This window comes from Arctopsyche grandis, chromosome 13 (genome assembly GCF_051622035.1).
Source record: "Arctopsyche grandis isolate Sample6627 chromosome 13, ASM5162203v2, whole genome shotgun sequence".
NCBI lineage: Eukaryota > Metazoa > Arthropoda > Insecta > Trichoptera > Hydropsychidae > Arctopsyche > Arctopsyche grandis.
The window spans coordinates 14,323,780-14,347,330 of record NC_135367.1 but is presented as its reverse complement, the minus strand read 5'-3'; the positions used below and the strand labels follow the sequence as shown (position 1 = coordinate 14,347,330).

Below are 23,551 nucleotides of genomic sequence, written 5' to 3'. Positions count from 1 at the left end.
CCCATGTCATTATTAATTCGTTCGATCTTACTATTTCGACAAGTTTCTCCTACATTTCTTCAAATTTGGGAATCGCTGTCAAACATATGTCAATATAAGGATCACCGAAACACCTCCAGGGGTGAGGTTTGCGGAAGGACGTGACGGTACAGATTTGGCTAACCACGTTTTTATTGCATGTGCACAAAATAATTTAAAAAAATCACGTACTGTGTACCTTTCTCTGTGTTTTTACTACTACTTGCACTTGCAAGCATGCATTTTAAAGCATTATAATATAAATTGATACTGTAAGGTTATCTCTAAGTGAACCTGTAACTTTCAACAAGTCGCCTTTACTTTTTGATGTGAGTTGTCCGTGACGAGATCATACGTGATGATGATGATTTAAAATACCGTACCGAAAGCAAATTCAATTACAACCACTTTCTAATGAAAATAATAACTTCATTTTAACATTCATTTGGATCGTTCACACCCTTTTTATTCGCGTTTCGTTTTCACGTCCGATAGAAACCTGTTCCTAAAAACAAGCTTTCGGCTGTGCGAACGGAATCCGTAATGAAGTCTTCGATTTTTTTCCTTTTTATTTCAAGTCGCAATGTACAATTTTAATTTAAATATTGAAATGATGGGATTACCAGTGTGCGTGTAATATATACATTATGTATATATGTATATACTTATAATGTATAATGCATATGTTCATGTACATATCCTCCCCATCCCATCTTCTCTAATTGTAGATTAGAACCACCCGCATTTCTGAGAAACGAAATTAATCCAATATAATTGTGTGAGTAATTTTCGGCAGCTCTCTCGGATATTTCACGGTGTATTGACCCTGTTTTAACCCTCCGTTGACCGATCGTTTACAATCAATTAGGGCGTGGGCGTGTAATATGCCTGGTCCTTTTTTTAACGTCGTAACCTTTTCACCTTTCGTAGTGACTTATTAATTACTTTCTTGAAAGGTGAAATTGTCACATTGGTTGCCAATAGGTCATTGCACTTTATTCCGTAGTGAAATCAATGAAATAATCTAACCTTAAATTTAATACGTTTGCTATAACATTTGTAAGGGATGTGTCCCCTCTTTCGTTTTTATATTTACTTATATTTACTTTGTAAGTCAATACCCACAATTTCTAAGATGGACAAAAAATCAGTTTCGCAGAATCATATAAAGCATTAGTTCTGAAAATTTTTGTCCTGATTGTTCTACTTAAGATGGTGATAGTTCTTATACGTCATATCCAATATATTGTTATTATTCGATTTATTTTTGTTTAAAGTATACATTGTATACTACAAGTACTATTAAAATTTTAACCAACGTGGTTTTCAATTCAGTGTACTTTCATCTAACGGTCTCAGGTTTTTTGCAATTAAGTCGAAGTTTATTAGGGGTTGTAAAGATTAGACCAATCAAACGGTCTTGAACGTTGTGTGCACTTACTTTGTATCTTTTTCCAACGTCAATCTACGGGAAATTCCCTGGAAATTTAAACCGTGTATCCAATATAAAATGTACGCAAGACTATGAAAATTCTTCACAGACTATGTAAAATATTTCGTAGAATAACTTACGTACAGACTCCGCTTCGGATCTCGCGGCATTTGACGCATTTCAGTTTGATATTGGCAATGTCCGCATGTCTGTCTTCCTGTGCATATTGGATGTGTAATAATAGTATCTTCAATTTAAACCGATTATTTGTATAATTCAAGAAATTTATTTTCACGTCGGATGAAAATCTGGAATACAAATAGTCATGAGCATAAAAATTAATGTTTAGATAGTATTAAATCGATTTTGTAAATTGGAACGTTGCATTGGTTACAGCCAGCGAGCACGCATATACATACCTAAAAACAATTTATTTAGCTTTCGCATTCGTTACGATTTCGTTTAATAATAAATTTCGGATTAATCTTTCAGCTCAAGCGAATCATATATTACCTACCCGTAGTAAAATAAACTTTTCTCGGTCGAGTGGTAATTGCAATAAGAAGACGACGACGACGACTCCGCTTCCGGACCGGAAGTCGCTTACAATAAAATCTATATTATATTAGAGGCGCGCAATAACGAGGGTAAATGCGGCGGAAAGTTTGGGAATTTTCCCGGGAACTGACAACGTTCCCAATTGAGAGAATGTCCTCGCACAATATGCGCTTATTATATACAATGAGAAATTTTCGCACGTTATTATTATTCCACTCTGAAGAATATCTTTCAGTGAAATTCTACTGCCTATTGGATAATTCAAAAACAATCAACCAATAAAAAGTCGAAATGGAAAAGACCCACTTTAATGCATTTTGTATGCATAATGCGACCTTAGTGTGTCGAAATACTACTCTACATATTCGTTCGGTATGCAACATGCAAAACTTTAGTGCATTAATCAATCACATATGTATATCACGCGTGTTATAATATTTTTATATTAACCAGTACTGGAGTCGCGGAGTCGTAGCATTTCCAACGGAGTCGGGGTCGTAAAAAATCAACTCTGACCCATTTTTATTATTCTCTTAAATTTATTCGATTTGTTCTCCAGATTCTATGTGGTAATAGGTCATGTCCGTCGTTGCTGAAGGAGTTGAGACTTTATGTCCCTAATTATTATGTGTGGTAGACATCGTCATTTGATGGTTATACCCAGTGGTGTAGTCGGACCAGGTCGCCGCCCTGGTACTTCTTTTTGATATGAAAATTGTTTTTTGAGTACAACTAAAAACATTTTGGGTAATATGTCATAAAGTTTTGTTTACCAAATACTATGAGGAGACTCTCATTCTAACATTTGGTGACCACAACCGAATAGTAATCCGAGCATATTCAAAGTTAAAAAGACGACTTAAAAAACGTTTTTGTATTTTATTACTTGAAATTTTTATTTTATCTGCTATTATTATAATGCTTTAGATTTTTTTATGATTGTGTATAAATGTATTTTTGTTTGTGTATATGTGTATATTTTTATTTTTCTCATCTCTCTGTATTTTATTCGACAATTGTGGTGCATTAGGGATTCCTGTAATGCCACAATGGTCCAACTTAAATAAATTAATAAATAGTATTACGTCATGATAATAAATAGTATGTGTCAACTAGAGTCTCCAATTTTATTGAAGTAAATCCACTTATAAGTTGAAATTTAATAATTTGTTTATAAAAATCATGAATTTAAATTACATTATAAATAAAATCATTGGATCATGTATTTTGATGTGTTGTGGCCAAAACCGATTGTTTCCTCCGTTTCATACTTTTTTTTATTAAATTGATCTGTTTGTGTATGCAATTCAAGAACTTACACTATTTACTTACTTTTTATTTTACTATATTTATTTAATTACCAATAATTCAATACATTTGTTGAAATGTCAATTTTTAATAATGCTTTCAATTCCATTAATATTTTACATTTTGAAAATCTCTATTATTTTTATTACTAACAATTTTATTCGTTGGCAAGAAAAGTCGATCTTACTGAGATCGTTCAATTCGTAGTCGGTAAATTTTAAAGATTCCATTACTGGATTGCCCCAAGGTGACGCCTATGGTCAACTTTGTACGTATGTACTATATATATACATATATTAATATTATTATAAATTTGAAATTAAATTCAGTTAATGGTGACAATTGAGGCCAATTTGTTAAGAACCGTTTCAACAATGAAATCAGATAAATTGGCTCTGATATGAAACGATCGACTGGAGTCACATACATGCATACATCCAGCGATACTAGATCAGGGCTCGAACAAGTGACCCCTCAGTTGTTATCATTTTACGCTAATCCCTGAGATATGACGCTGTCGAGTTGTGAAGCTGTCGTAGCCCATACGATTTTACTGAGAAAAAATGCTTAAGGTTCTGTGAATGGTCTCAGTTCCGATTTGGACATGTTGAATGTTTTTCGACTCATTTTTTTATTTATTTATTTATTAGTTTTGGACCATTGTGGCATTACAGGAAGAACCTAATGCGCCACAATGGCCTACATTTGAAAAATATATAAAAACATGTAAACTGTAAATAAAGGAAAAAAGCAAAAGCAGAAAACATGGTAAAATAAAATAATAAAAAAAAAGTAACAAAAGGAAAATAATACATCATTCAGAGAGAAAAAAAATAACAAAAGTGTAAAAATTAAAAATAAAATCCATAATTCCCATTCTTTGTTTACACTGAACAAAATTAAAATAGTATATAAAAATGTACAAAGGAGAAAGAAAAAGTAAAATAAAATAAAACAAAATATGAATAAAAAATAAAATCACAGCGAGGCCCAAATGGAAGAGAGTAGATTAAGATTCCACTCATTCATCACATTCAAATTAAGAAAGTAATGATGAGCGCAGGTTACCAGATAAATATGTTAAGATAATATCCGATAATCTACGCTCCCCAAGGTGGAAAATATCACATTCAGGGACAGCAGCAACGATTTCATTGAGAAGTCGAATAGCTCTTGGAATAGGAGCCATTCGAAAAAGAACTGTGCGAGCAGCAGGTACAACCATCAAATGATGGTTTTTAATATCATATCAGTGATATTATGCTAGGGGATAAGTTTCCGTCGACCATAATCCATCAGCTTAAAGTTCTGGAACAATTGTAGTCCATACGGTTAACTTTCGAGATGAGAAATGATATCTTTGAATTTACATGTTTTTGTATGATATTGTGTGGGCGGTTTTTGCGTCCGCCCTTATTTACAACTCCTCTTCCCCTTCATCTCTTTTTGTTTTTAGATTTACTCTCGCTTTTCAGTTTATTTTTTCCCCTCCATTTTACGTTTTTCTTTGACAAATCCCCTGTTTTCTTTTTTTTTTTTACCTAACACCCCTCTCGCTTTTCGCTCTTGGTTATGAGACGAAACAAGACTCGATATCCCGAGAAATTGGTTATTAATCCAATTTTCGCTCCCCTTGTGTTTTCCTTCCTTGCCTCGTCCCTATATGATTCTGTTTATTGTGAGTATATGAAGGTAGGTTCGATACGCTGTTTTTTCTTTACGATATATGTATACTGTTCTTATATACATATGTACATAGAAAGTTCATTATCGTGGTCTGTCAATGCCAGAGTGATACTGGTTCAATGTCCTGGGTTGAATGTTCTATTACAGTCAAATCGTAAAGTTCGATACTTAACGAGCAATTCTGTACAAGCGTAGGTGTAAGCGACAAGTTTGATTACTACTTCTAATCTAAATGTATTACCGATTTTATACTTACACTCACAAGAGTTCCAGCTTATCATATTGAACTTTTCATCGCTTCTCCTATTTTATAAGCTTCTCTCAAATTTTAAAATCCAACTGAGAAAGTTTTAAGATTTCAAAGCATAGCTTTCCTGCTTAAATCGCCATGCAAATGTCGCAATTAAGTATCAATCAAATGCGAATGCATTGTAGAGTTTATCTCAAGTTGTAAGACTGAACATGTACATGAGACCGGTTTTCAGATATTCTAGTTATATTCGTTCCAATTGGTATTCCTTTAGATCAATCAAAGTAAGGTCCTTCATATGTACATATGTATATTGAAATTCAATTATATTTATTTAATTAAAAAAATACATATTCTTATTATGCATTTAAGGGTTGCACCAATCGTATTTAACTTGTACTTATATAAATGTATAGATTATAAATTTGAAATTATATTCAAACTAGTGTTGTGCCCGATGGAATATCATCGCATGATTTATGGCATATGCTTCGGTTCTGTGTTCGATCCGTACGCGGTCGTATTTTTTTAAATTGGAGTCACGAATTTCCAAGTCTTACCAGCAGCACTACAGAAATATTTCTGAATAAATTCTTTTCGGTTGAATTCAACCCGGGGCTTGAACCCGGTAACCTTTCGGTGGTTAGCATTAACGCAACCACCGAGCTATACTGCTGGCTATTAATGCTTAGACCAAAAAAGGATGTTCTGGGTCTGATTATAATGACAATGATTACAATAATTTTTAATCACTTATATACATTGCCGTTAAGGGAAGCTCAAATAATTTATCAAACGGGGTAGGCCGTGAGAGCTTTTATATTTAAAAAGGTTTAAATATGCTAATTCGTTAATTTATTCCGCATAACGAACGCTCAAGTGGTAGTTGGTTAAAAACGGAAAGGAAAACTTGTTAGAAAACGTGTTTATTTTCACGCTTAGTCAAAGTGTATATACTTTTTTTTTTTTAAGAGCGAGGCGACAAATTACATCGGACTTTTAAACTGAATAAATTTCCTAGTATATACTTGCCCAAAAAAAAAAAAAAAAACAACAACAACGATGTGATTCCAATATAAATAACGAGAGTGGATCGTTAAATTCGTGATTCAGTCCATTCAACAGTCACAGTTTCCTGATCATCGAGGCCGTAACCACCATTCATCTCGTTTCCGGCGGTTGTTCGTCGATCGACCTCTATCTAAATTGATCAGATGATGACGAATTACGAAATCGATCCGTCACTTAGCCGCCGATATGCCAACACACAAAATTTTCCGAGGTAGATTTGAAAAATAAGTGAAAAGATAGGGAAAACCCCGACAAAAGAAAACACACTGTCGACGCGAGGAAAACTTTTGCGGTGCGAAATAAATGGGAGTTTGCAAAGCCGAGCAAACCGATCCGTACAGTTGAAAAGACAAGTGGTATCCTCCGACATGGGAATTACGAGTTTTTAAAACTTACTTGTTTCTTTCTCTACACTTTTCGGGGTACATTTACATCCACACAAAAATATATTCATACTCTGGGTTGAATTGCAGAGTGATCGACTTTATAACTTCTGCTGAATGTTCTTAATATAAAATGTTTCAAAATATGAAAAAACTTACCTACATACATACATATCTCTACCGTATTTCTAACCATTTATATTTACAATTGAAGGTCCGTTTATACTAGTACAGCTAAAAATCAGGATTTTTTATACTAGGAGACATAATGCGATATGGCATTACTGACGATTTTCTGTCTGTCAAAATGAAATGATCATTGTTAAATGATATTACTGATCATCTTAGAATAATCATCGACCGTTTCATTTTATTATCTGATCATTTCGGTTTAATAACTGATTATTTAGTTTAATGACTGAGTATATGAGAACTGATCACAGCGTACTGCTCATTTAGAATACTCACTGATAATTTCGAAATGTCTACTGACAATTTAGTTATTTTTGTCGATCAAAAGCTGAATAAATTACTTATCAATCAAATACACGTCATTAAAAATGACAAGAAAGAACGCCCTTCACAGCTGCTTTTTGCTTTTTGTTCAAATATCAAGAGAAGAAATCTTTTTATGTATGTATATTACATACATATAATGATGATTTCTGCTACTTTTGTATACTACGATTTGTGTATTTTAGTATAAAATTTACCAACTTACTTATTTTTTTGTTCTTAAATTAAACTTGTACTACATATCACATGTATAAGATGGTTTCAATCAACGGCATAAGACAAGGGCTACGAGGCTACGATATCCCAAAGCTTTTTCTATGGTGAGAAACCAACCATACACTTTCAAATGCATGTGCCTTTTCATTATATACAAACATATTAATATATATCTTTACATTTGAGATCAAATTATAATGTGATCTTTAATCTTTAGTTTCTTGATTTAACAAGCGTCGTTCCGTTGAACTTAAATTAACTAATTTCAACCTCCTGCATCTAAGATAGTACTGAAGATTAGGAAGCAAATCCGACTTGCCTTGCTGCAAATGAGTCTGAATTTGCCAAGAGCAAGCAGAGACGAGGGTAAGAAGTAAGCAGTCACGGCGTGTTAACGAGTGGGTAAACAAATGAACTCGGGGTTTACTTAGTCCTAGTTTTAGCAGTTGGCAAAGTGGACTTGGGGCATTGTTCTCCGGATGCTTGTCCATTTTTTATTTCCGGACACCACCCCCGTTGTAAGTAAGCAAGCGACGACGGGCTTTAAATCGTTCCCATAGGATGTTTCCAGTTTCTCCCGTTGTGTTCATGGGAGGCGCGTGCGTCTTTTAAAATTAATTATTCGTAATTTAATTTTATTTCCCTTTACCGACAACGACGACGCACAATTTCGCAGCAAAGCGACGCAAATCGGATTAAGCCGCTCGATTACGCGCTAACTCAAGTTTGCCGCAATTTTAATGTTGCTTTTAAAATTTAGATGTTTTATTTTTTTTAAATAAAATAAAGTACATAGTATCGAGTGGTTTTTTTTTTTCAATTTCGTATCTTTTTGCACGGTTTATTCTTCCGGTAATATTGCCTTGATGTATTTTAAATACATATATACTACATACATATATTAGTTTCCATTGAATTGAGCTTAAAATCATCGTGTTATTGGCTATCTTAATAATGGTTTAATGACGAGAAACTGTTTACATCCGACTCGAGTACTATCGTCTTAAACAAATATGAGGGTCAGCGTATGGAGTGTATTTAATTATAGCTTTATTGGTGTTATTCCATATGCTAATGCAATGAGGTATGTAAGTGGGAAAAATTGTTTTTTTTTTTTTAGATACAAACACATTTTGTTCCATTATTTATATTTATTATACATTTGTGTGTAATAACTTTCTATTTCGAAGAAGACCTTATATTTTTTTAATATTTCAAAACTAATAAAAAGAAAAAAGTTAATTTGTATATAATGATTTCGAAAGTCAACAGTCAGTTACGAATTTCAGCGCAAGGCGTATCAAAGTCTTTGTTTTTTGCGGCTATATACCGGGTTGACACGTTACGAGTAACCCAGATCGAGTTGCTCGGACGGATCTATTTATAGAGTAACCAGTGGCGTGGACTAGTAGTTAGCATATTATGCTGTCGAGCAGAGTGGTCACGGGTTCGAGTCCCACTAGAGTCCCGCTGCTGGTTTGTGACTCTAGGTCGATCGCTTCTTATCAGAGTTTGCCAAATTTTTTTTTTTGATTTTCATTGAAAAGTTTCCTGTAAAAATTGGCATCTCCTTTCATATCTCTCTTGCTAATCTCAAATTATTCAACGTCTTGAGGTTCGCCAATTTGATTATAAAATGCTGCTTTATTATTTATATGTCTGGAATAAAAAGTTATTATTATTTATTATACATCGTAAAATTAAATATCATGAAAATTATTTCGTTGATTACTATAACCAGTTAACTGCCACTCGCGAAATATTTGATCTTTACCTGCCAGCAATTTAGAAATCAGTTCAACATGCAAAAAAAAAAACACCATGACACGTGTCATGGTGCACGAGAGTCAATGGAATTTTCAAATTTCTCGTTATAATTGATAAAGTAGCAACCCTAATAAAATTTGTTGTATTTTTGTTAAAAGTATCCTGAAAAACTCAAATCAAACCAAATTCGTCCATAGATTTTAAGACGTTAAATATTGTACGTTTCGGAAGATAAATCCACGCGACTCACGAGACGTCAATGCGCGACTCACGGGTGAGTCGCTGGCGTACAAAGGACTAAATTTTATTTTTTATTTTGTATAAAAAAGATTCATCCGATTCGTGGAAAACTTCGTCCAATACACGTGTGAATACCGCATCGTTTTTATTTTGATATTATGCTAGGTCTTGTCTGAATTTCCATCGTCATTAGAGCGTTCAGATAATTCACTATACTTCTTGGAAAGTTCAACAAGCGCTTCTCATGGAATTTTCTCCACTTTCTGTTTCCTCGAGAATTCGAGAAAACGGAAAAAAGAGCTCTATTCATTATCCAACGAGTACTTTCGTTGATTATGCTCTAATTGTGCAAAGGTTCTTGTATAGCATTTTTTTTGCTGCACAGCAATTTTCCATTCACGTGAACGAACGCCTCTAGGACACGACTACACTTCAAACTCCGACCACTCGAGGTCTTTCATCCCAACCTAGTTAGTTTCTTTTCGTTCTGAAGCGTTTTTTTTTATCCGAGTCGACTCCTATGTACATATGTAGGTCAAGAATCCACTGTACTTGTCTCCGCGAGCGTGAAGTTTTCGCTCTCCTTTGTACAATGATGATGATGATGATGCCAACCGGACTGTACAATTGTACACGTCTCTGTTACGCAAGGAAGGCTTTTCTCCAATTTCCGTTTTACATTTTCGGCTTGTCGTCGTCGCCTTTTCACCTGACGTTTGTCGTCCTTTGGCAGTGTATAATAAATTTGCACCTCGTGATACGGATGTAAATTTGGCCCGTGGTCCTATCTTTGTTAGTCTGGGCACGCGTCTTTCGAAAATCTGCATAGATTTAACGTTTGTACTCTTAAAGAGGCGAAACTTTCGGCAAAGTATTGTTAAGAATTCTCGGTTAAAGTAATACGACCAATCTCTCAAGAATGCCCTGTTGTATTATATGGGTAAAGCAATATTATAAAGTTTGTTTCGAAGGCAATTATGTGCAGAAGAAGAGGCGCTTTTCTGACCCATGTTTTTCTCTTCGGTCTAATTTAGCTTTTACCACCGATGGCTGTGTTGATAATGATGATGAAGTTTTGTCAGAAAAAATAAAATGGTTACTTTCTCGGTTCAAGCTGATGGTTTATGTGCGTGTATTTTTACTGTGTGTTATGTCGTTTGCGTTTCATTTATTATACTTTTACTATTGATGATTTTTTTTTAAATATTTTAATATTTAATTAATAAAATAACAATATGCTATGTTATATATTGAAATAATATCTTATGCATATAAGAACATTTACATCAATATGTTGTCACATGAACTGAAAGTCTCCGTCTCGGCGTGGTTGATATGTTTCAAGTATACATGTTTGCATAGTTCAAACTCTAGATTAGTTCCACTGCCAGAATTGACTTCTATTCTATAATTATAATGGTAAGAACATATACACGCACAAAAGTGCGGCATGGTTCGTGGTTTCTAACTGTGATAGGCGTATCTTCATGTCATTAATTCGTACGATCTTATTATTTCGACAAGTTTCTCTTGCATTTTATCGATCACTGTCAAACCTACATATGTCTATACAAGAATAAAATATCACTGAAAACACTTCAGGGGGTGAGGTCTGCGAAGGTTCGCGATGACACAGATTAGGCGTGCTAGCGCTTTTTTTTTACTTGTGCAAAACTATAATAAAAAAAAACATTTCGTGTACCTTTGTGTGTCTGCACTTTTTAAAGGATCATGCAAAGATTATTTATCTCATCAACCAATCAATGATTAATTTCTAAGGCGGCTAAAATTCTTGATAGGACGTTTTCCTTATCATGTATGTATGTATGTATATACTTTATTTAGGATATGTGACTATTTAATATAAAATATTCATATGTATATATATATGGGTGGCTTATACATCAAAGTAGTCATCCGCCATCTCCCGTCCATTGTCTTGCATATTGTGCGAATAGTACAAAAGGATTCCACTGACAAAGGTGAAAGATTTTCACGTCCCATTATTTTATACATAGGTATATGAATAAGACGTTTAAGTTCATTCGACCTTTGATGGGTGAATTCTTATAGTACATATTTTTACATCCAAAGATATTGTCTTTATCCACGTTGTAATCTTGTTTAATATTTTAATTCCAGGCATAGAATACTTGTACGAGAATGGTCTACTTCAACGTACCCCGGAAGACGTGGCCCAATTCCTACATAAAGGAGAAGGACTGAACAAAACTGCCATCGGTGATTATTTAGGAGAGAAACACGACTTCAATGAAAGCGTACTGAGGTCTTTCGTTGATTTGCACGATTTTACAGATCTCATACTCGTACAAGCATTACGGTAATTCACATTTATATTATATTTTATTTTATACTAATTTGATATCAATAATAACACTAGTCATCAGTAATAATGTTCTTCAATGGAAAATACTTATCAAAGAAAAGAAAAAACCTTCTTTCATCCACTTGGATGGTTAATAAGTTGGGAAAATAGTATATAATAAGATATTAAGCCGAGAATAAAAATGTAAGCTAATAATATATTATATATTCGGTTATCAATTTTCAGGCAATTCTTATGGAGTTTTCGATTACCCGGCGAAGCTCAGAAGATTGACAGGATGATGGAGTGTTTCGCTCAACGCTATTGTCAACTTAATCCCGACATTTTCACCAACACCGATACGTGCTACGTCCTCAGTTTTGCAATCATTATGTTGAACACGTCATTGCACAATCCTAGCGTTAGAGACAAACCCACTCCTGAACAATTCGTGGCGATGAACAGGGGCATTAACAACGGTGGAGATTTGCCACAGGAGTTGTTAATGGTATACATACATATATTATATTTAAAAAAAAATGGTTTTATATTGTTAAATGATCGATGTTTAATTTGTGTGCTGTTCATTTTTATAGTCGCTTTATGAGTCGATAAAAACGGAACCGTTCAAAATACCCGAAGATGATGGCAACGATCTTATGCATACGTTTTTCAATCCCGACAAAGAGGGTTGGTTGTGGAAACAAGGTGGAAGGTGAGAAAGTTTTGCAATTTAATTATTTATTTTTTGCTCCGCATTGAAGATTTTGATCTGCGCTCTTATTGTATTTGTATTAATATTTTAAATAATTGTTTTCAGATACAAATCATGGAAACGACGATGGTTTATACTTAATGATAATTGCTTGTATTATTTCGAATATACAACGGACAAGGAGCCCAGAGGAATTATACCACTTGAAAATATATCTGTAAGAATACTTTTATTGTATTGTGCTAATATTAGATATGAAACGGTTGTTGGAGAAGTGGCCATTACCCATTATTCTACTTTCTTCTTTTTGCCTTTCAATTAATTATTCAATATATTTATAATTAAAAAAAATAATAGATGCATATTGAATTATGAATTAAAAGGTTCATTCCCTAACGAAGGTTTATTAAATTGTATCTACCTAAACATATACATATATATGTATAACTTTGTAGATTGCATATATTATTTCACTTGTACATATATTAGATCTTTTGTAATCAACTTGTTCTTATTAAATTTTGCTATATCATTCCTAATCAATTATTTATTGGTGTTTCACTTCGATGGTTGCATTTTGATTTGCAAATAATTGAGAAAATTATGCATCACTGATTTGAATCAAATTTTTAATTGAAATTTAAATCAACAGGTACGCATAGCGTGTGACAGACAGCGGCCGCATTGTCTAGAATTATATGCTAGCGGCAGTGGAGAACTAATCAAAGCTTGCAAGACTGACTCTGAAGGGAAAGTTGTTGAAGGAAAACACACAGTTTATAGGTATGTTCCTTCGTATGCATGTATTATTGTATAATGAAATTATTTAAATTTTTTGATTATATAATTATTTTGTTGTATTTTTTAGGATGTCAGCAGCCACACAAGAAGAGAGAGACGAGTGGATAACACGTTTGCAGGATTCTATAAGTCATAATCCATTTTATGATATGTTAGCGTCTCGTAAACGTAAAGCTCAGCACGTAAATGCTGCAACTGCACACGCTGCTCAATGAAGTCGCGAGCTAGATGAAAAATTTGTGTAAATATATAATAATAACGTTTTTGGTTTAGCTTAATTGCCTCGGAAGTGATTTTGTACATTTTATATTACACGCGTACGTAATACGACTTATCGTAGTTGTGTCTTCTACTGAAATTCATTGAAAGAAAATCATTCGCATACAGTTTGCTATGCGTACGGAACAGTTAATTAGCATTTTATCTATTGTGATATAATTTTATATTGTGTAATAATAAAATTACAGTTTCGCAAAAGCAATAATTCTCATTGCAGAATATGTATAGAAATTGTTTCATATGATATTATTACGTGTTTCATATAATATTATAATATTACGCAACTGTTTATGCTTTGATTTCTAATGGTTATTATGGTGGCAAAATATTGTCTTGTGTCAAAATTTTATATATATTTATGTATATGTGATGGATATTAAAAAAAGAGTATCAAAACTACATATATCTATTATTATTATTGTAATTATAACGAAATAAATGTTGAATATCGTAAACCAAATGTATCTTATAATGTATTTGCTACATGTCTTAATAATTTAATGCATACATTGATGTGTGAAATTATATTAATCAATCTACATATATAAAAAATACAATCTATGACATCAAACTATATTTACAGATATACCATTATATCTAGAAAATCATTGTAAATTACTTTCGGCTGTTTGTTGGGAAAGCTAATTTTTATATCCAGCGTCTGATATTTTTCTAGATAATCATAGTTGTTGAACTATAATGGTTGATTTTGATTCTACTATGTCAAATAATAGCAGCAATCAGGGAAGAGGTAAATAAACAAAGTATAATATGATTTTTTTATAACTGACAACACTTACAATCGATACGTTTATTCAGTGTTGTTAAGTATAAAAAATAAACAAACCTGAAGTAATGTTTATATCATCCCTGTTCAACAGTAACGTTTCCGTTTTAATGGATCGCTCTTTATACTAATATTTCATTGTAGAAGACACCAATAACTTAATATTCATACAATGCTTATGATTATATAATCTGATAATATATAATATATTATAGAATGACGAACGAATCATAATAAACTCATTGTAAAAATTTGTGTATATATATATATATATATATATCGATGCTCGATGATTTTGATATTTGATATACTTTTTCAAGATATGGAAAATTGTGAGGACATTTTTTTTTTTTACAATACATATATAATTTTTAAAAGTGGGAGAGAGATCACAGTAATTGACCGTTTATGGTAGTTTTTTGATGTCAATAATAAAGACATAGTTTATAGTTCTAGTTTCTGAAAATAGCACACAAGGTTGTCACAGATGTTATTTTTTAATTCAAAAAATTAGTGGCCAACGACTATGACTCTCCAATTATTGTAGTCTTTCTCCTTTTGTTTATTTATCTTTATTAGTTTGAACGTGAGCATCAGAATGTCAATTAAAATTTGCAATATGTCGTTTCGTTTATCGACTTGATGATTTGTTCTCAAACTGCGAGTACAATATGAAAGCCAAATTTGTCACGATCGCAATCAAATGACAGATTGCGATTGGCATAAGCATGCGAAATTTTGGTGGGGATTTAATTTTAAGTTTAAATTGATATTATTTATATGAATATGAAATGATATTTATCGTATAAAAAGACAATATTTTTAACATTAGTATTTATTGTAAAGATATCAGTTTGAAAAGGCATTAATGATGACATTATAATTTTTTGTTTATGTCTTATAATATAATACATACAGTGATGCTAAATTGTACTTTATAAATCAGTCTACAATGCAGAGTATTCATGCATTTGCAATTATAATAATTTATTATTATTGTTACAATTCTGTCCAAAATATTTCCATTTAGATAGTTTTTAGCATTTAAGTAGATTTTATATAAAGGTTTTTTCCTGTAAATAATAATGATAAAAATCAACAGTTATTTATGAACTAAGTATATAAGCAATTTTTATACAATGCCAATTTCATATCAACGATTTATAAAAAAAGATACATAATATTGCTTTAACGAAAATCGTACAATATGTATATCAGTTTTGCAATTGATCATATATTTCGTTGCTTTTTTCGAGCTTAAAAAGTTATGACAATTCTTTCGAATATTTCAACGTGTATTTTGTGCACCTCATATTATTTCTTTCCAATTATTTGTTGAATGTGCCATCGTTCTGAACGAAATGATTATTCCAAAATCACAGGAATCCGAAATCTTAGAGCATACCTGGAATTTTTCATAAACCACTGTAAGTGACGTAATATTGAACAATGTATGCCATAGAATTTATTTGTTCCATTTTGTTTCATTTTTGTATATATTATATAGATATTTGCGGATTGATAATTTATTGCAAGAAAGAAAATATTATTTATTAAAGAATAATCCACCGCAAGCTTTATTTATATTATACATTATATTGAAATTTTGTGTAATTATTGATTATATTATTATACGTAGTCGTTTTTACAGGTGCCTTTAAAAATTTTTCCCATTATTTAAAAATAAATATATACAAAATATTGTTATTTTAGATTGTATGTACGGAAATTATGTTTGTAAATATATTAAATTGTGTTGCAATTTACTTAGATATGAATATTTTAAAAACTGCGTACAGTATTTACTTAAAACTACTTCGATTTCAACATAGATCATTATGTTTTTAACATTTTTGAAATTCGTTCAGTATATATTTTTTAATAATACTGTATTTTGTAATCTAATTTTTGTTTCGATTATCATTTAATTAAAAAATGTATTTAAATAAAGATATTTGTTTTATTTTACTGCCTTTGTAGTCTATTACATATACATACATTTAATGTGGATCTGAGTATTAATGGAAGCACTTCCCGAATTGAAGATACAGAAAAATATTCTTTAATGTCATCGGATTCTTATTTTAACTTTAAAATCTAAGTGAGTAACGATTTCAGCATAACCAATGACTATAATGTTCCCCCCATATTTAAAGAAATATTTATGGTTACTATACTATTACATATGTAAGAATATGTTGAGTAATTGAGATTTTTTTTGCTTTATATAAAGAAATTTATATTTATAGTAAGGGAATTCTGTGACATTTTCGAACTTGGGTTGCCATCCTGCATATTGGCACAGGTTCGAGGATGTTGGTAGATTTACTTTACTTCCTTCCCGCCCGTCATAATAAATAGCATGTCTAAAGCCACAGTTGTTTCACTCCTACAGCCCCCCATAATAGATTTCGTATATATGTATGCATAATAATGGAGCTATTGTGAATAATACGCAAGCAAATTAGTAACAACTGCGTTGTAATAAAAAGTCATCAATAACCTGATAATGACGCACACAGTACAAAGTTCACGTCTCTGGCTACTTAATTTTTTACTGACAATGAATTCCTAAGCAATATACATATATATATATATATATATATATATATATATATATATGAGTTCGGTCTTTCGTGTCATGTGAGGAGGACGTGCTTCTGCGTTCCTCCCGCTATTACTCGCTTAAACCCGGCTATTGCACGAAATTTAACTTAACCATCTAATCACTTATTTTACTAATTGCATCCTAGTATAATTTAAGTGTAAAAATAAACAGCAAATCGGTCGTAAAAAGCGGTTTTATATCAGTTATTTCGAAAAATATTGTGCTAATTTTTGTGTCAAATCGGTGTCAAACGAGATACATCTCCCTACCTGAATACAAAAAAAGGGTCCTTCGCCAGCCAAGTCGGTCCCACAGAAGCAATAAATCTTCCACATAATTGCTTCCAGCCAAAAATCTTTAACGAACTTTACTTAATAGCAAACAGAAACGGTGTTTCCCAACTGTCTATCAGTTCTTTTTCATATTTAAATTATATTAAAGTAATTCGTGTAATTTTATATACTTTACTAAAGTTATTATTAAAATATTAAATTGCAAACCGCACTCACATATATAAATCCGTTGTCTCCAAAGAGGCGTCTCACGATAAAGATCTGTAAAAAAGTAGTATAACAATTGCTAATCTATTATTATCATAACTAACTACTTTCACTTACAAAGTAACCCTGTTAAATGGCATGTAATAACTCATAAGTGATCCAAGTGATACCTAGGATGACTATATGTCAAAGCTGACCACAGAGAAGAGTTTATGGCGGTAAGAACTCACTCCTTGAATGGAAATCTCTCTCAAGTACCGCCTTTTTCTCAACACATCTTGGATAAATGCGAGAAAAATAATATCCAAACCTCCAACAAGGTAAGAGTGACGATGGATGATAGCTTAGCTAATAGAAACCTGTATTTAGCCACGTACAATGTAAGAACGTTATCGAGTGAAGGAAGTGTGCTTGCATTAGAGAATGAACTAGAAAGTATCAAATGGGATTTAGTAGGACTTAGCGAAGTAAGACGAAAACAAGAAAACCAAATAATCCTAAAAAGTGGTAACTGTCTCTACTGGAGAGGGCTACCAAATGGTAGAATAGGAGGAGTAGGGTTTCTTATCAATAAGAGAATAGAAAGAAATATTATAGAAATAAACGACATATCGGAACGTATATGCTATGTAGTATTAAGAATCTCGAGCAGGTACACTTGTCAAATCTTCCAAGTGTACGCCCCCACATCTAGCCACCCAGACGAGGAAATAGAAGACTTCTACGAAAAACTACAGGGCGCATACGATAATAGCCGCCACCACTTTAAAATAATCATGGGCGACTTTAACGCAAAAATAGGACAAAAGGCAAACACAGAAAGAGCAGTAGGCAATTTTGGTACCGGCCAAAGAAACGACAGAGGCGATCGCCTCATAGAATTCGCAGAACACAACAGGCTCTTCATCACTAATTCATTTTTCAGGAAAAACACCAACAATAAGTGGACTTGGGAGAGTCCTAAAGGAGACAGAAACGAGATCGATTTCATCCTAACAAATGCCCTGCACTCCGTTAAAGACGTTAGTGTTCTAAGTAAAGTAGATATAGGCAGCGATCACAGATTAGTCCGTGCCAAGATGGCCATTAATATAAATTGCGAACGTAGGAAATTAATAAAAGGATGCAGTAACTCTCCAGATTTCGCTCAACTAAGGTCTAGGAAAAAGGAATTCGAACTCGAACTTGGAAATCGATACGGGAAATTAAACCCAGAAGCAGACATCGAGGAATTGAACACTGTAATTAGTTCGGTTCTAACCTCAACAGGTAAGAAATTAGGTGGTTTCAGGAAACAGATTAAATTAAGCAAAATTTCAGCGGAAACAAAAAACCTAATTAAGCATAAAAGGAATTTAGATAGGGATAATAATAAGCAAGAATACAATCTAGTAAATAAGGAAATTAAGAAGAGAATAGTCAGGGATGTCAGGGATTTTAACAGCAAGCTAATAGAAAATACCATTAAGAATAACCGTAGCCTGAAAAAGTGCAAACAGGATCTTTTCTTAGGCAAAAACCAAATGATCGCAATCAGATCAGAGAGCGGAGTAATAATTAGGAATAGAGAAGAAATCATAGACAGAGTTTACACGTTCTATGCAAAACTATACGAGAACGACAACGGCCAATTCCCCACTCTGGAATCGACACACGGCCAAAGGGTTCCTGCAGTATTGCCTAGCGAAGTAGAGGCCGCGCTAAAAACTGCAAAGAATGGTAAAACCCCAGGGGAAGATAATATTCCCATCGACTTACTAAAATGTGGCGGCCCCCCCCTAATTAATATCTTAGCTAGGCTTTTCAGCAAATGCATCCAGAACCAAGCTATACCAGAAGGATGGAATAACGCAACTATCATTTTAATACACAAAAAAGGCGACAAAAGCGATATCAAGAACTACCGACCCATTAGTCTACTTTCAGCGGTCTACAAGCTCTTCACGAAGGTTATTACAGAAAGGCTGAAGAATATCCTCGACGAGAACCAACCTATAGAGCAGGCAGGGTTTAGGGCAAATTTCAGCACAATGGACCACCTCCAAGTAGTTGGCGAACTAATCGAGCGCGCCAACGAATATCAACGGCCACTGTGCCTAGGTTTCGTCGATTATGAGAAAGCCTTCGATACAGTTAGTCATAATGCAGTACTTAACGCTCTAAAAACACAGGGAGTGCCGGAACCCTATGTGGGACTGTTAGCTACAATATATAAGAATGCCACAGCTTCAGTTAAAATTTTTTCAGGTACAGATAGATTTAGCATAGGAAAAGGAGTAAGAAAAGGAGATACAATCTCGCCCAAGTTATTCAATGCGGTGCTTGAGGGAGTTTTCAGGAAATTGGATTGGGATACAGCCGGAGTAAGCATCAATGGTCGCTTTTTGAGTCACCTTCGGTTCGCAGACGATATAGTTTTAGTAGCTCGTGATTCAGCTGACCTACTTATCAGACTAACACAGCTGGACAGGGAAAGTAGAAAAGTAGGATTAAAAATTAACGTAGATAAGACTAAACTAATGTTCAATAGTTATTGCATGCCTGATAGCATCCCCTTAGATGATAAACCAGTAGAAGTAGTAAATAATTATTTATATTTAGGTCAAATAATTGACATGTCTGGTAGTAAAAATGAAGAGATAAAGAGACGTATGAAACTGGGGTGGAGTGCATTTGGACGGATGAATGCTGTTTTTAAATCAAAAATGCCACTCTGCCTGAAGAAAAGGATCTTTGATCAATGCGTTTTGCCAGTGATGACGTATGGATGTGAAACTTGGACACTGAACGCCAAGATGCAAAATAAAATCCAATGCACTCAAAGAAGTATGGAACGCTGTATGCTTGGCATAACGAGGAAAGACAGGAAGCGGAACACGTGGGTGAGAAATATGACAAGGGTAGTGGACATAGTGGATAGAGTGAAGAGATTGAAATGGCAATGGGCGGGTCACGTAGCTAGGAGGATGGACGAAAGGTGGACAAAAGAAGTGCTTGAATGGTACCCGAGAGAAGGCAAAAGAGTAAAAGGAAGACCGCAAGGAAGATGGGTGAACGAAATTAGGAAAATGTGCGGAATGAGATGGATGAGTGTTGCGCAAAACAGAGACGAGTGGAAGCGTGTTGGAGAGGCCTTCATCCAGCAGTGGATGGCGAATGGCTGTAAATGATGATGATGATATATATATATATATATATATATATATTTCAATTTTGCTTTAAAATATATGAAATACACGGTTCGGTGATTATTCTGCAAATTCACGATGCATAAAATGGAATTTGTACCAGTGTTGACAGCATAAAGCGTGTTAAATTTTTTATACTGGTAGCTCTGACGTAGTTTGACATTGACATTTTATGTTGCATTTGTGGTTATGTGTGTTATACCAGAATTGTCATCTCAATGTGGAAATATTAACCCAGTGTTTAAAATTAATCCAAGAATTGAATATTTATGATAATAAAAACGACAAATCGAAATCTATAGAATATTTCTTCGTAGAACAGTAAAAGTATTTCATATTTGGTGCATCATTATATGATAGAACTTTTTTTAACCAGTGTCCATATATGTAACAGTGAAAATGTGGAGACGATTTACAAGCACCATAGCTGACCTTCAACAACAACCTATAATTTTTCCAGAATCTATTTCACCGTACAAAGCCACAATAAGTAAACTAGCCTTCCGTAGAAAGGAATTGGAAATTTTTAATTGGTTCTTTTCAGTTACACCCTGCTATCCAGTACAAGCGAGCAAAATCACCATTATAAATGGACCTAAAGAATTTTATGACACGCTTACGAAAAAATGCCAATCTGCAACCAACCGAATAGTACTAGCCAGTCTATATTTAGGCACTGGCTCTTTAGAAAAAAAATTAGTATCTGCCATTAAACACAATACACATTTCTCACAAGGAAAACTTAAATTGAACGTATTGTTAGACTTTCAACGCGGCTCTAGAGGCGTCATTAATTCAAAAACGATGCTCGCTTCATTACTAGAAAATTCAAACGACCTTTGTAGGATATCTTTATACCACACACCTCATTTGAGGGGTTTGTATAAGCAGTGGATCCCGCAACGATGGAACGAGTTGATTGAGTTGCAACATATGAAGGTGTATCTAGCCGATAATACTGTCATAATTAGCGGTGCTAATTTATCCAATGACTATTTTACGAACAGGCAAGATCGTTATGTCATGATTGAAGATAAACGCTTAGCCGACTTCTATGCGAATTTGGTATCAGTTGTTCAGTCACTGAGTTTCCAACTGCAGAAAGATGGCTCGGTAATGATGGAGCAGGGTTCATGCAATCCTTGCTTGGATGATGTTAAATTATTCATTGACAATGCTAGTAGAAAAATACAGCAGTATTTTGATAATGCAGTATTTAACCAACAGAATGAGGGTCAGGAATATATAGGTTTGAATATTTTTTAACGTACATGTGTGTATTTGATTTTAGCACTGATTAATATGAATTATTTACCCTAATTTTCAGATAGTACAGATACTTGGGTGATGCCGTTGATTCAAGCTGGTGGATTAGGCATTCGTATAGACAGCGAAGTGACTCGGTACTTGTTGGCATCAGCACCTCCTTTGTCCAATATTAAAATTGCAACTGGATATTTCAATTTAACCAATGAATATACTGAAGCTATCATTAAAGAATGTCAAGGAGATTGCTCGTTATTAATGGCACATCCAAATGTTTGTTATTTTATTATTTATAATACATATATTGTTGGACTTCTTTGTTGTGATAATAGAAATATGTGTAGTATATAAATCACGGTGCTTAGATTAGTAACGCTGTTTCTTCAATACATACATTTCTGTAATTGAAATTACTTTTTTAACACTATGGTGGCCGCTGACTCATATTTGTATCATGTTGGGTGCACAACGCTTACTGGCTTCTGATACATATATGATTCACGACTACGCGAACTGTTTCAGTCCGCTGATATACTTTTGTATCACGTTTTCGTCAAATGGTTTGTGGCCAATGATACAATTTTGTATCACGTTTTTGTTTATGAAGAAAATGTGATACAAAAATATATCAGTGGACTGAAAAATATATTCGCGCAGTTGTGAATCATATATGTATCAGCGGCCAGTAAGTGTTGTGCACCCAACATGATACAAATATGAGTCAGTGGCCACCGTAGTGTTATCGTTTGACTAAACATTGTAATAAATTGCAGGCAAATGGTTTTAAAGGTGCTAAAGGACCTGCTGGAGGAGTGCCAGATGCCTATTCATTATTAGCACAGAAGTATGATGCTTCTTTTTTCATTTGAACTAATCTTGTAGAACTAATCTTTTATTTTCTAATTTGTTGTAGGTTTTATAATAACGTTGAATCGTTTGGGCAACAAGATCGGATCACTCTTCATGAGTACGAAAAGCCTGGATGGACTTTCCACGGCAAGGGATTATGGTAATATTTTTATATATTATTTCATTTGTGTTGATATTATTGTACTTATATATATGTATTGTTTTATGTGACTGTCTTTTCAGGTACTATTTACCTGGTGAATCTTTGCCATCGTTGACGTTTATCGGTTCGCCAAATTTCGGTGAACGTTCAGTGAATCGAGATCTGGAGACTCAGGTCGCCATAATAACGGCAGATGAAGATCTAAAGAAGAGATTACACGAAGAAAATGTAATGCTGTATGAGAACGGAAGAGAGTCCATTCAAGAATTGTTCGGAAGGAAGATTCCAAATTGGGTCAAACTTACCGTTGGAGTGTTCAGAAATTTTTTCTAATAAAACAATTAAACACTAGTCAGCATCGAATAAAATGATTTTTACCATTTTCTAAATCTTATATACGTAGAAATTAGACTGCTTTCAGTACAAAATTATTAATTATAAATAAATTATTTATTTATTATTTTCATTAGTAATTTTATTTTTGTTATGATAATATTATATTTCGGACTCGGGTATGACTTAATAGTAATAGCAGCTCTCTGAATTTTGCAGTTTAATTCTGCATTGTAAATTGCTTAATTTGTAATGTGATATAACTTACAAAATGTTTACTTTCTTTATATT

The 23,551-nt window shown here is 33.4% G+C and overlaps 2 protein-coding genes across 5 annotated transcripts in view; both read left to right on the top strand.

Annotated features, from left to right (window-relative positions):
* step (cytohesin steppke) overlaps positions 1-16,296 on the top strand; it is a 97,319-nt gene extending 81,023 nt beyond the window's left edge. For all 3 annotated transcript variants that reach the window (XM_077443699.1, XM_077443698.1, XM_077443697.1), the window contains exons 4-9: positions 11,588-11,786; positions 12,018-12,279; positions 12,368-12,486; positions 12,592-12,703; positions 13,139-13,269; positions 13,355-16,296. In XM_077443699.1, the coding sequence (XP_077299825.1) occupies positions 11,588-11,786; positions 12,018-12,279; positions 12,368-12,486; positions 12,592-12,703; positions 13,139-13,269; positions 13,355-13,502 (971 nt within the window). In that variant the 3' untranslated portion in view covers positions 13,503-16,296. The remainder of the gene's footprint in view (positions 1-11,587; positions 11,787-12,017; positions 12,280-12,367; positions 12,487-12,591; positions 12,704-13,138; positions 13,270-13,354) is intronic.
* Positions 16,297-20,844: 4,548 nt separating this feature from the next.
* On the top strand, positions 20,845-23,287 carry PGS1 (Phosphatidylglycerophosphate synthase 1). Of its 2 annotated transcripts, XM_077444425.1 has the most exons (6): positions 20,845-20,970; positions 21,044-21,898; positions 21,977-22,188; positions 22,689-22,759; positions 22,829-22,924; positions 23,008-23,287. In XM_077444425.1, coding segments are annotated over exons 1-6 (1,488 nt in total). In that variant the 5' UTR covers positions 20,845-20,969; the 3' UTR covers positions 23,261-23,287. The 2 variants fall into 2 exon arrangements, with proteins under 2 accessions (XP_077300551.1, XP_077300552.1); XM_077444426.1 differs by having other exon boundaries at positions 20,858-21,898.
* Positions 23,288-23,551: the final 264 nt, after the last annotated feature.